The sequence below is a fragment of the Aulostomus chinensis genome, chromosome 20, assembly GCF_037954235.1.
Source record: "Aulostomus chinensis isolate RoL2024-O1b breed Wild chromosome 20, RoL_Achi_v1.0, whole genome shotgun sequence".
NCBI classification, from domain to species: domain Eukaryota; kingdom Metazoa; phylum Chordata; class Actinopteri; order Syngnathiformes; family Aulostomidae; genus Aulostomus; species Aulostomus chinensis.
Window position 1 is genome coordinate 12728516 of NC_141339.1, and position 14233 is coordinate 12742748.

Below are 14233 nucleotides of genomic sequence, written 5' to 3' on the forward strand. Positions count from 1 at the left end.
TTCTCTCCCCCGTGTGTACACTAGGGAGCACAGAGACCAGCTAACCGCTAGTTAGCTTAGCCAGTCAATAGAGGCGGGTGACAGGTCAGCATACACAGCACCTGAAAACAATGCAACAAAATATTTCTTTTGATGGGAGGAGTGACTGCTACAGCTAATCTTGCCTAGTTTTTCACAAACCAAAATCCTGAAACTTATTTATTTAATGACCTTCGGAGGAGTTATGCTAATGCTTCTCTTACACTTCTATTTATTGGGCTAAGTAGCTAACTAACAGGCCTCTGTGCAGAATCTCACACCCCTGGAATGTGTCGCAGCTTCCGCTTTCAATCTAATTGCTCATTCTGGCCAGTCAGTATGCAAATCTAACTGCTTTAGTTTAAAAAATAAAAGTTCTCTGATTCACCACGATGACTGGACAGGTGAGAGACAGACAGAACACGACAAGGAGGTAACAGTCAGACAGCAAATCAGAGAACAAGCGAAGGCAGTGGCGCCCGGAAAGTAAGAGACCGGTAGCCTCTGGAGGCAGCTGGAGGGCGACTAAGAAGACTGCAGGTTAGGAGAGGAAGAGTGTTAGCTGTCATTGAGTCAGTGCAAGCAAACTTTGAACACACTAATGCTGCTATTGCACTTGCTGGCGGAGTGCAGCTTCAAGCTCTATCCACCATCCCTCCATCAACCAGTCCTCCTCCCTGTTACAGAGGGTGCAGCAATGCATTGGATGACATGGAAGATAGTGTGATTAATCAATTTAGACGAGTATCTGAAGCAAACACAGCCACCGCTACACTGGATGCTGGAGAGTATGAGGAGACTGAGTCTGTTTTAAAGCCGGAGGTTAAGTCAGCATTCTGCAGTTAAGTCCAAAGAACCGTAGTTTTAGGTATGATGTTATTAAAAAAGTTAAAGCATTGGACAAGCAGAGAGTTACAAGAAGCTTTGAGTGGGTCAACTATGTTTAGGAACTGTGGTTCCAGCACCTGAGCAGGGTTCTCCTGGCTTTTGGTAGTGCATTAAAGAATGGCTGGTCCCAGTTGCGTTCGATCAATTAGGTAGCATCCCTTCAACCTTGGCTTGAACCAAGGGAAATAACTCCAACAGCTATCAGACATAAATGAATATGTGAACGAGAGAATGAACGACAGGGGACATAACATTAAATCATACTCATACTAAACAAATGGCAGCAGCTATCTGTAACTCTGCTATTCCAGATGAGCATGTATAAATATGTTAAGAAGGCAAAAGAGAGAGAGGGAGAACGAGAATAAAAAAAAAGCGATGGAGACGTAGATGGAAAATGGTGATGAAACACAAGTTGAGTCTTGAAGGCCATCTCAGCTAACTAGACTAGATTAAAGTACATCCACCAGAGATTTCACAATGTGCCGCATGTTTTTTTTTTTACTCCATTATGCTATTTCACACTTATTTAACAGAACCATTACATCTCACGCTGAGACCCTGCTCCTGACACACTTGATTTTTAATGACTGATGGGGAAATTAATTCAAATATGTGCGCCTTCACATGATGAGGGAATCAAAATATGACTCAAGACAAATTTCCAGAGGTGGAAACCATTTTCTGCAGGTCCACAGAAGAGAGGAGGGTATCTATATTCATGTTATCATTATCATTATTATTATTATTATTATTATCTAAAATATGAATCAGCAGCATGAAAGTCTTTGCCTAAAATATAAAAAAAAAACAACCTAGATCTAAAATGGAGGTGCGTTATTTTTTTCTTAATTTCTCATACCAGTTGAGACCAAGTTTTGGGAACTTGGTTTCATCATAAGCGAAGAGGGCGGTTAAAGGGGCTCTCAGAACAAGGAGGCAGTGTAGAACCTGAACAGGCAGACAGTGTGTGACTGGCGGATGACGATATTAAAGGTACGGGTGTGAAGCTGTCTTTTTCTACCGCTGGTGTTTTGGGTTGCTTTCCAGAGTCTAGAGGTCTGAATATAAAGTTCTCACACATGAGAGCCGCATGTTGTTTGAATTATGAATCCACATAATATCCCAGTATCTCCAATAATGTACTAAAAGTTCAAATATGATAATATGAGCATGATAATAAAGTACTTACTGGTCTTCCTTGAAGTAGGTGAAGCCGACAAACGGAAGCTGGTTTCCCACAAAGGCTTTGGGTGGAGGAAAGGTCTCAGCATGTCCTTTATCTTCTTCTATGTCATCAAAGTTACTGGTGTCGATGTCACTGTTCAATTCCGGCACGACTGGAGCCACAGCTGAATGGCAGCAAGAGAGAAGTCATGGACCGGGGAAAACGTTAGAAGGCATTCATCACAGATATTAAAATTCATGATACAATTTTACAACTCATCCTTTTTTCTGTTTCTACGTGAGTTTTTGCAACACTTGTAGTAGGAGTAGGTTTTCGTCAGGCTGGCGTGAGGCTGACACGATACAGAGCTCACTTTGTGCCCTACACACAGTTCCTTTCACAGCACTTGAACACACCAAGAAAGAACCTTCTGCTCCCTTGTCAGCAGAGCAGCAACACTTATAAAAGCATTTGCACAAGAGGCAGACAAAAAAAATGTGTCAAGGAGCCAATCAGATAAAACTAAGTTAGGCTTTTAACCTATGAATAGCTCATAATTAAGAAAAAGCAGCCATTATGGATCAAATTACTCCGACCAGCGCAGTTCTGGCTCGGAGCAAAGAGCTCATTACTGTAAGGTCAAGACACAAGCCTCAGCGTGACAAATGCGACTCAAAGATGTTGGAGAGCCAAGATCAAGTGGAGGAATGAAACAAATCGGGGCAAATAAAAAGGATGAAGTAGAAAAGCAAAAGCCAAAATGTGGTGAGACAGAAAGAGAAACAGGCCGCTCCATGGAGGCACTTGTGGCACGGCTTCCCAGAATGCTCTCTGATAGCGGGCTGCTAATGACAGGCAGCCATGGCCACAGTGAGAGTGAAAGAGCGGGAGCAACCCTCCAACTGGGGCGCCCTTCTCATTAGACCAGTCCACACAGGCCGCACAGTTTGCCCCACCCGCCCGCTGCAGGGGGTACTGCCGCCTCCTGGCCCGTCCATCCATTCAACCACGGATGTCTTTACCCTAAACCAGTCGCAATACGCTTGATAAACATGGAAAATATCCAAAAAAGAGCTCAAACTCTGAAAATAACTGAGTGGAGTTGGGGAGTAACATCCCCCTTAAAGAGGCCTAGGGGAATGGCAGGATGGCAGCAGTGTGTGTGTGTGTGTGTGTGTGTGTGTGTGCAAGTGTGTGCGTGTGTGTGTCAGGACATGCATGTGCAAACATAAAGAGAGCTGGGCAGCACAACGGAGGCACAGTAGTGGTTTCATGTTCCAGACCGCCAGGCTCTGATCAGAAGTTCTGTCTGCTGTCCTAATCAGAGCCAGGTGAAGCCCATAGACAGCGTGGCAAGTAGAAAGACATACACAGGTCCTGTTGCTAATATTTGTAGTTTTTCTTCTTCTTTTTTCCTTCCAAGTGATGCTTGGAAAGGTCATAACTTCTTGAGTATAAATTTGATCATGTAATGAATTATAGGTATCATAACTGTTTCAGTTGGAATTTGGATTTCCTTCTTTTTTCTCATACACTTTTTGAACAGCTGTGTATGATCATTAATAGCGTTGATTATTTGATATATTGTTCTCCTACTCTCCTGTTGAGAATATGAGTCAAACCACAAAGATTGCAACATGAAAAAGGGGTTATGTAATTAGACTGTAATAACCATGTAATAACACACCAAACTTGATACAGGCCGGTTTGACACAAGTCATTATTTTTTTCATGGTGGACTCAGTAAAAGCAGACTTCTCCTTATATTTGGACAGGTACACATGTTTTTGCACAGTATATTCTTGTAACACTTTATAATAAGGTTACGTTCATAGAGATGACTTAACCATTAGAAATGCTTTGTTAACTGTCATTTAACATTTAACTTATATGGCAACTAAGCCATTACAAATAGTGTTGATGTTAACTTTGAAAGTTATGCCAAACATTGATGGAAAATTTGTGGGGTTAGTCATTGCTCTAAATGAAGGCTTATTCTGCACTAATATATAACTAAGCCTTAACTAACTGTTAGTAATGCTTTTTGGTTTCATTCATGTGTACAGTATTTTGCGAGTATGGGCTGTGCAGAGTAAGCGGTGACCCCTTCACCTACTGAATGACATTTTCATGAATTAAGCTAGATGCATTAACCTGCATAATATAGAAGTGTTCAACCTGTTAGGAGTGTAAACAAAACACCACACAACTGAATTCTGGAGTTGAGTATCATCCATATGTTGCTTGTTGTCTTGCAGGTTTTGTCTTCCTCTGCACAGCATCCACTCATATGATGCAAGCTATGAATGGGGAGCATATGGAGAGCATGTGGACAATATAAGCAGGCTTACTGGCTCTGGAGATACAAATAAACTATGAGCTACGGCTGAAAAGAACCAGATGGAATGATTGAATGGGCTGGAGATGACAAGAATTACAAGTCAGTCAGAAAACAATACTTACTCTCTCGGATGTTGTCAAAGGTCCACTGGTCGTTCTTGAAGAAAGAGTGACGTTTGATCTCATCCACTCCAGTGCGACCAAGACGAACTTCCCTGTACACAGCAACAGGTTCAAGCAGTCAGTGAGCAGAGCCTCCTCAGCATGAACGCCACCCCACCATCAACAAAATGTCATCCCAAACTCATGGCCGAGTGGACTGACCACTAGGCACAGACCGCAGCGCCTCGGCTGACCAGCATGGAGAGCCGCATGACCACAGGTAGACACTGGACACACCTCCTCTATCCCAAGACAATAGAGATCCAAGAGGAGCGAGGGAGAGATGACAGCAGGACCAGAGTGCAGGAGACTGAAACACTCCTGCTGCTGCTTTCCCTCCTTCTTCTCCCTCTCTCTCTCTCTCTCTCTCTCTCTCTCTGTCTTGCCCACCCCTGTCCTCCCTCCCTCCACCACTGGGTACAGGCCTGGAGGGGTGGGGCAGTTTAGGCTTGCCACGTGTGGGACATTCCAAACCCAGCCAAGAGGAAGAGAGAGCAGGGGCGGGGAGGAGGGTGAAAGGGGGTGAGTTTTTAAACCCCCGCAAAAAAAAAAAAAAAAGCAAAAGAAAAAGTTGACATGAAACCAAGCTGGGCCGTGTCACGGCGCCCAGGGCTGCAAAAATAGGAGGATGGAGAAGCGACACAAAAAAAAATAAAAATACAGAAAAAGCAGAGTGTGGAGGTCAAAGAGAAGGGGATGCTTACTTTTTTTTTTTGCAAAGCACAACAGGATGGCGTGAGAGAGCATGTGAGTTGATGGACGTATTGGTCAGTGTTCCCACTGAGTGTGTGGTGGTGGTGGTGGTGTGAGTGTGTGTGTGTGTGTGTGCGCTGCCCAGTCTTTCACGTGTGAGCTTCTGTCTGCGGTGACAGAATAGTGACTGAGAAGGTAAATAAACTTGGAGAGGAAAAAATGAAAGGCTGCTCTGTACTGAAGCAGAAAGGGCCAGTGTTTGAGCGCTCACGAGTGGGGGGGTGGTGGTGGGGGGGGGGGCCTTCTTATGTAAATAGGAAGCGGTCTCTTACTTCTGACCAAGTATATGACACACCCAAGTATTTATACAACCTTTAACTTTAATATCAATAATATTCCATTATAGAAAAGGACAAATCACCGCTACTGATGCAAATGCGGCTTGAATCTGCATAACTCAGGTTGACTGTCAAATAAATCACACCACAAGACAAATAAATATATAAATAAATACAAAAGGTACAGATATCAATATGAGTATGTCTTTTATTTATTCACATCTATCTCCTGTCTTTGCTCCATCTGTAGTGCAGCCGCCCAGCCTAAGCGCACCACTTTACTAGAAACAATAAAACATCACGGCTGTTGAATGAACTAATTAAAGAGACAATCTCTTACAATTCTATTTAAGGATAAATAAACGATACCCTGTGTTTTTGTTGCTGTAAACAATCATGTGAAATGACTAAAACCAGCAATGGGCCATTTTATGAATGACAGTAGTTTATCATCACTCCGCGTACACCGTCCTCCTACCAGAAGCACTGGCGTATCAAATATATGACTGAAAACAATACCAAAGAAATGCACTTTCCCCCCTTTTTTCAAGCCTTTGTTATCGTTCAATGTAAATGATTTGTATTTTTTGACATGAACTAAGAAATGGTAGGTTTTTGGTTGTTTAACAGGCCTGATAATACTGAGAATAAAGTCAGACGTTTCTTTTTATATCCTCTAGTTTGAATTCAAACAACTCAAACTTCCTTAAAACTGCTCTGTGAAAAAGAGAAAAAAACTTTCAAAAAGATCAATAATCTTTGGTTGATTGATTCAAATCCTTGCCGTCCTTCCATTATTTTTTTTCTTTTAAAGCATCTTTCTATTTCAATTGTTTGTTTTTTTTTAACTTGTTTAACGCTATCTAATTAATTACATGATTTGCAACTTACTTTAAAAAAATGATTTGAATGTATCAATTTTAGAAACGACAAGCACTTCATATCTTTCAGTTCATGCAGATTTTGGTAAATCAGAAGAAACCAACGCATACGTTCAAAAAACTTAATCCACACATGGGGAAAAGGTGCAACAGTGTGATTAACTGCATACGATTATTGTGTTTTATTCTTTCTATAATTGATTAATAGTAATTAATCTTGTTTCTATTTCTCTTTTTCCTTTTTAATGGATAAAAGCATTGAGTTGCAGTGAGGGTTTTAACACAAGAACCCACTTGTAAGATGTTAAATGGATGCAAATAAACAAACGAACAAAAAATGCCGAACACAGCCCCTATACCTTTGTGGGCTTTTGTACGGTATCAAACTCTTCTTCGAATGTACAAACCTGTCTGTCAAAAAGGCACAGATGAGATCTTTGGCATCCTGAGACATCTCAACATCATCTGGGAAGACGAGGGAGTTCTTGTGGTTCATGATCTTCCCGTACGTTCCCACCAAGGATTCGGCATAGAACGGAGTTTCCCCTGTGGAATAAGTCATAATCTTCAATCACTGACTGATTTAAAGAGGAAATGGTTGAGATTTGAACTACAAATCAGCGCTAAGAGGAACACGATGTGTCATTTGGCCGACGCCGCGTATGATTAAAACAATAGCTCAACTTTATTCAAGCCTCCGAGACAGGATGTTGACATCCCATTCAATAATGGGAAAGTACATGAGGTTGCTCACCTACGAACTGCTCGTATATAAAGACTCCTACGGACCACCAGTCACACTCGCGGCCATAGTAGCCATCACCACCCTGAGACTGGAGCACCTCAGGGGAGATGTAGTCCGGCGTGCCCACAGCTGTGTCACAGTGCACCATGCCTGACTTCAGACACAAGCATGGAATATAAAACACAAGAGAATCAAATGCAGGGTTTACACCTCGTCTAACATGCTTTACATGTAAAAAATAAATAAATAAATAAAAGAATGTATGGAACATTAATTTCATTGCTTTCTATTTGTTTTGCTTCAAATGTACCAAACTTGAATGTCCTGATAGAACGATAAAAAGAAAATGTCATTTATTTAAGTACCAGTCAGAGCGGAGTCCTCGAGCCTGTTTTAAACATGTTCATTGGTTACAAGTAAGAAAATCTGTAACACCCCGTCTGCTGTTAGACTGAGCTAAATGTGTGGAGCCACTTGTGAACCAGTTATTTTGAAATTGCTGTGGTGAGAAACAAAAGGTGGAAAAACATTTCCTGAACCACAGCCAAGGCGGGACCGATGCTCTACCCTAGATTAGCCGTTTAGCACAATAACATCTCTGGCATTTCAGCACATTCTCAAAGCTTCTCTTTACACTTTGAACACTTGGTGGTGCACTAGCGCTCAGAGGAGGAGGAAGCGGAGATGAGAAGTCAGTCACTCATCCACTGTAGCTCTGCACGGATCCTCTAACTTACCGAGTCCATCTTCATGCATGTGCCGAAGTCTGCCAGCTTGAGGTGTCCCCGCTGGTCCAGCAGCATGTTATCAGGCTTGACGTCACGGTGGATGAAGCCCATGGAGTGGATGGCGTCCAGCGCCAGAACTACTTCAGCCGTGTAGAAGCGAGCCCACTTCTCAGGGAGGTCGTAGTTCATGATGAGCGTGACCAGGTCTCCTCCTGGCATGAACTCCATCACCATGTAGAGGTGGCGCTCGTCTTGGAAAGCGCAGCACAGCTAAAAGATGATAAACGCAGACACGATCCTTTCAACACGGGACAAAAGAACTGACCAGCTACTTTTTTTTCCCTATTGTCCATATGTAGAAAGTTGTGCGCATGATATTCAGAACTGGCTAACGGCCCTAAACTTTTTTCTTTTTTTTTTAGTTTATACCAGATGATAAATACATCATTCTTTTAGGTAGTCTTTCTTGTCAAAGCTTAATCAAGTTTGAATTTTGAGTGTGAAGCCAATTTCCTTTACAAAAACAGCCCAAGAAAAAGTAGCAAAACTTAACAAGACAAAAAAAAAAAAAGATTTTCCTGAAGAATGGGACAACGTAAAGATTTAAATACACTCTGCGTGTGAAAGTTTATGACATGAACTCTTTCTCTAATCCTGTGTTTTTTCTTTGTCCTTTTTATTTATCCATCTATTTTTCTGTAAGATGATATTTTTTCATGGTATTGCTGGGCATGTTATGTATGTATGTATTCTATTTGCCTTATTGAAACCGAGTAAAATAAAAATGAAAAGGGAATGGGAATAAGGTTGAAAAATGAATATATTTTGAATGGTAGATGTTTTGAGGGATGTACAATACTTGACCCAGGTATTGCCTTTGATTTAATTTAATTGTTATTCAATCAAATTTATCAGCAATTTATTAGTCTACAGGGTTTAAAAGGGATTTTTTTTTTTCCATCAGAAGCAACACTTCATCACACCAGAGCAAGGTTATTTTTCATTATGTTTCAAAGTTGTGTCCCTTTGTCATCACATTCATAAAAAAGTAATAAAAAGAGGCAATATAAGAGGCAGCCGTCACTTTGAAGGACCCCTTGCCACCGAGCAGCACCTCTGCAAAGTGCATCAATGTCAGACAGGCTCCGGTTAAGTTAAGTTTAATAGTGTTAAAATATTTCAAAAAACTTAATGCTCATATTTCTTTGCCACAACCTTGACATGTCAACACCGTCTATCAATTTCTGATATATTTATGGAGGATAATTCAGGAGAGTGATCATTATCGTCGAAATTATTCAAAATTATTAACTGAACTAGCTTCTATTAGCTGCTAGCATCCCCTGCAAAAAAACCCCAAAAACAAATGACTACTTGAACTAAATTTGTCCTAAGATGTCCGATACTTAGTTGTGAACTTCTAACCTTTAAAAATATCAAATACATTTTACATGTTTAGTTGTTCTCATACTATTTCTCAGCAAGCAACACAGGTGATACTCATGATGCTAATTCAGGGTCCGTTCCATTCAGGTGAACTAGAGCCAGGGTATGGAGCGTGTCAGCTGATCTTAATTAGCAATACTGCGAACACCTGTGTTCACTATGGCAGTAGCAACTAGCAGTGAGGATAGCAATGATTAGGCAAGAATGCAGGAGACAAACCGGGGTGGCCACTAAACAAAAGCTAAAGCCCTCAGTGTTTGGTTTGCCTGTTCTGGGCTTCTGCTCAGTAAAGACATGGCAGAACAACATGGCCCCCTATCTGTAGATATAAAGGGCTCATTCTAAAAGAAAAAAAAGAAAACACGATTTTTATTTCTGTTAAGGTTTTGTAGAAATGCAACGGTTCAGCAAGTCCACACTTCAGCTTGTATTGTGGTTTATGGGTCACAGTTTTGTTTTGCATGTTAAGGGGAAGAAAAAAATAACAAAAATGTAGACACCCTGAACCTGAGAAGAAAATGGTTTATGGTTGCTAGTGCCTGTGTGTGTGTGTGTGTTGCATACATACACACCACCCTTATATAACTTTCCTTTCCTTGTATAACTAAAAAAAAAAACAAACCTCACATGTGCAAATTAGACCTTTAGTTGGTGGTGTTTTTTTATGGTTCGACTTTGTTTTTTGTAATTTTAAGGTGATTAAACCCCAATGAAAACATACTTCTATACTGCACACTTTTAAGTTATGACAGTTATTCAGTGTTAGTCAACTATTAAAGCTTGCTATGCAGACATTCTATATTATTGCCACTGTGATTAACTCTGTAGTGGAGGCCCATCGGAGAGACAGTATATTGCTTTGTTGACGAGAAATAAAATGCTTGTTTAAGGCTTATAAATGGTGTAAATGGGACTTTAAATTTGTTCATTGCACTTTTAATTATTACATGTGTGTTTGCTTATTATATTAAACTTAACAGGTCAAATTATCTCAGTATTTTAAGTTCAAATGTTATCATTTTGATGGGTTCCTTCTGTCGAGAACATCTTGATTTACATTTCAGAATGGGCCGTGTGCTTTTAGATTTCAATGTTCAGTCCTGTGAGTAGTGAACCTGAGCCCACCTGGACCACCCAGGGGCTGTTGGAGAAAGCCATGATGTGTCTCTCCTCCCAGAAGAAGGCAGAGTCGGACCGTTTGATCATCTCGAACTTGTTCAGCTGCTTCATGGCGTAAACATTCTTCGAGGCCTTGTGACGGACCTACAGCAGAAGAAGAGGAGGAGGAGGAGGAGGAGATTCAGGAGGCGTGTGAACAGTGATAAACTGTACAAGGACAATATGACTGTAAGAATGTCACTATGACCAAGATAACAGCAGAGAGAGAGAGAAGGAGAGACAGTGAGGGGGAACCCGTAATTAAAGGCACACACCCATACAGAGACAAGCTTATACAAGATCTCAAGCACAGACACACTAACCCCCCAACCTCCCACACACACACACACACACACACACACACACACACAAAACCTTCCCACTCAGCACTAGTGACTTCTCTCCCACACTCCGCCTGTCCAGACACGTTTCCACCACAAGAAACTGAAACTTCTACCTGCAGAAAACAATTGGGAGGATCCCTCTTCTGTCTGAGGGTTTTCCAAGGCAAAAATCCTTCTGAGACTTTACGGAAAGTATATTTGAATACAGACTGTGGGGTTGTACGTCATTAAAAAGAGCCCCCCCCCCCCCCCGCGCTAATGTCTTCAAAATCATTAGCAGTGGAGAAATCAGTCAAAATACACATAATTACTAAATATCTTGATGCCTTAAAGAAGAAGAAATCTTCTTTGGCTTCACTACATTTTCCTCATATTTGTGCATCACAAAATACTATTCATTCACAAAAGTCCCCCCAAGTTTCTACATTAAAAAAAGTGATGATATTTACTTTTAGAGTCACTTGAACAACATTGACTAGGAAACTTTGCTTTTACTGAACTGCAGATATTCTTCCTCTGCTTCCAAGTCCTTTTCATTTATTAACATTTAGTCATTAAATCTGACTTTTCCCTTTCCACCTTTGAGGTGGTGTATTTTCACTTGCACTTCTACCAAATATAGCTTTCATTTGTATTTTTCCACTTGCTTTAGGATAACAAAAACAATGAACTTCATTATTCCTATATACTAAAAATAGGAAAACTATGAAAACCCTGTATAAAATCTAGATACGGAGATCCATGACGTCTGCCCTCACAAGCATGGACGTCCATTTAAAAACATGACTTTCACCTTCAGGTAAACTGACATGCAAGTGACAAATATCATCTCCGACACTAAACTGTATTATAAAAGAAATTAAATCAAGATGTTCTGAAGACACAAGAGTCGTAATAAATGACCAAACAGCTCGCCAAGAGAAGACTGACAGCCCACGATCTCCTGAACTGTTGCTCCGCTCTCGCTTCACCTTCACGCACCGTTAACTCGAAGATTAGGTGTGCAGAGGATTGTGGGTGATTTAGGACTGCTGACTGAGCATCTACAGCACAAGGGAGAAGTTTGCCTAAAAGCCTCTCCGCCAGAAAGTTTTCAGCAAGCCACAAATCTTGTGAAAGTCCCAAAGGCTTAAGAGACTAGATAAATACTTGAAATCTCTCTTCTGTTCACCAAAAATGTAAGACAACAACAACAAAAAAAACCCAGACAAACTGCTGTTAAGAACAGAAAAAAAACACATGACAAGGTCCCATTATACATAAAAAAGTTGTTTGTATCTGTAGCTTAGGACTTAATAAAGGTGCTACATTGATTTTGTGATCAAGCTCATGTTGCGGTGGACCTCTAACGAGCGTCTCCTACATCAAATTAAAGATTTGTCCTTAAGAAACAAGTGAAACCCCAGACAGACAAAACACGGGCTCAGCGGCGGCGCCCCAGGAAGCCCAGCCGAACCCGTTTTGCTGATTTAAGAGGGATTTAAATAACTTTAATGATTCTATACCAGTGTCCTGTTTATATAGTAGATTAAAATGACACTTTGTGACGTTAAGGTAGAAAATGGTAGTGTAAACGTCACACATATTAAATGTAACTGTTGAGGTGCTGCTGAGGTTTCAGGTCACACCGCTCTGTTTGTTTACTGAGGGTGGAAAGGAAGGATGACCTCACCAGCTGCACTTCCCCGAAGGCTCCTCTCCCGATCAACTTCACTTTTTCAAAGTCTTCAAGTTTGACCTGCAGTTCTCTCAGCTGGCTCACTGCCCTCTCATCTGCCAAACAGACAGAAAGACAGACACCTCAGTTACCACAGCAACACAAAGGTCACGCTCCAATTATTTGAGTAGAAAGCTGAGGGTTTGTTTGTTCACATTTGGATCTGGTACAGTTGTTAGTTAAAAAATTATTATTATTTTTAAAAACCTGCTGTCATTTGTGATCTACGGCCATTTTAATAAATTTGACATCCTGTCAGCAAGTGCACTTTTACATTCAATTATCTGAAATCTCTAATTCCTAAAAAGTTTTAGCTTTTTTTTTTGTTTTGTTTTTTTTTTTAGAAATTTAGCTTCAGCTGAGTCAAATAAGACTGAAAAAACATCCCATTTAACCGCCATTCTAACATTTAGGGTCATTTTGACTTTGCGATGTATCCGGTGCAGATAGGAATTAAACTTTCACCGAAATACAACAGAGACGTTTACTGATGCATTCCTTATCTCATCTGTGACCTTTAGAACAGACAACTATACGGTGTATTGCTACACATCCTGCATGTGATCCATAGCGCAGTTAATACACACTTCCTGGTAGCCGCTGTTTTTTTTTTTTTGGTGTTCATTTATTTTTTTTAGCATCATCAAACAAATATAAAGTAGCTCTTACATCTGTTCAGAAAAGTCTCAATGTTTTTGTTTTTCCGCAGGGCAGGATAGTTCAGATCATGAGCCAGAGCATTCACGGAATCCTGCAAGAGAAAAGAGGCAAGAAATCGTCACATCGACACAGTGTGAATGCTGCTTTGACTGGATCAGTTAGCGTAACCACAGAGGATTGATTGATTGATTGATGGATGGATGGATTGATTGACTGATTCAATCCAGGCTTAATGGACTGAGGAAGCCTCTCTGATGAGTATCCAGCTTCTCTCAGATCTCTGGATAAGAACCATGACATGGATGACGGAGAATTTGGCAAAAAAGTTCCGCCATGTTGCTGTTCAGGGAACAAATGACTAACTTTTGGAGGCGACCTGGATCAAAATGTAGAACCTGGATCCTGTTCTGGGTCCTTGCTTGCATGTAGCGTCAATTTTTTTTTCTACAACTCATTGACAAAGTTCAATCAAATTCCAAGCGGAGTAGTGACAGACGAACGTCTCGACTTCCGAAAAACCACCTTGATCACATTCTGGATCCTTGATCTGGTTGATAAAATCACAAGTGGGATTTGATGAATTAATTGAGGCGATGCATTTAATTAGAGTGTATAAAGTAGGACAAGATCTGGAGATGGAACGGATCATGTTCTGGATCTGGAAAACCTAATTTCAACATATATGATAAAGGGGAAGCAGAGATTTTGGACCTTTTGTGTCCTAAAAGGAACAAAGGGGCTTTCAAACTAAGACTGGGCATCAAAGCAGTGACAAGATAGTGGAGATGAGGGTTAGTCGTGTATCAACAATGACTAGTCACGTGATGCTGTTACAGCCCCCACCCCCCGCCCAAACTCACAGGACCCCTCCCTGTAGCTAGCTCCGCACAGTGAGACAGCCGGAGCATGTGAGTGAACACTGCGGCCTCGGAGGGGTCATCGGAGCT

General features: G+C 41.1%; 1 protein-coding gene across 3 annotated transcripts in view; it reads right to left on the reverse strand.

Annotated features, from left to right (window-relative positions):
- LOC147242871 (rho-associated protein kinase 2-like) overlaps positions 1-14233 on the reverse strand; it is a 35892-nt gene that overhangs the window by 17787 nt on the left and 3872 nt on the right. For all 3 annotated transcript variants that reach the window (XM_086188870.1, XM_086188871.1, XM_086188869.1), the window contains exons 2-9: positions 13296-13377; positions 12582-12682; positions 10533-10670; positions 7971-8231; positions 7243-7387; positions 6896-7034; positions 4538-4629; positions 2099-2258 (exon numbers count right to left, since the gene is read on the reverse strand). In XM_086188870.1, coding sequence (XP_086044996.1) covers positions 2099-2258; positions 4538-4629; positions 6896-7034; positions 7243-7387; positions 7971-8231; positions 10533-10670; positions 12582-12682; positions 13296-13377 — 1118 coding nt within the window. The remainder of the gene's footprint in view (positions 1-2098; positions 2259-4537; positions 4630-6895; positions 7035-7242; positions 7388-7970; positions 8232-10532; positions 10671-12581; positions 12683-13295; positions 13378-14233) is intronic.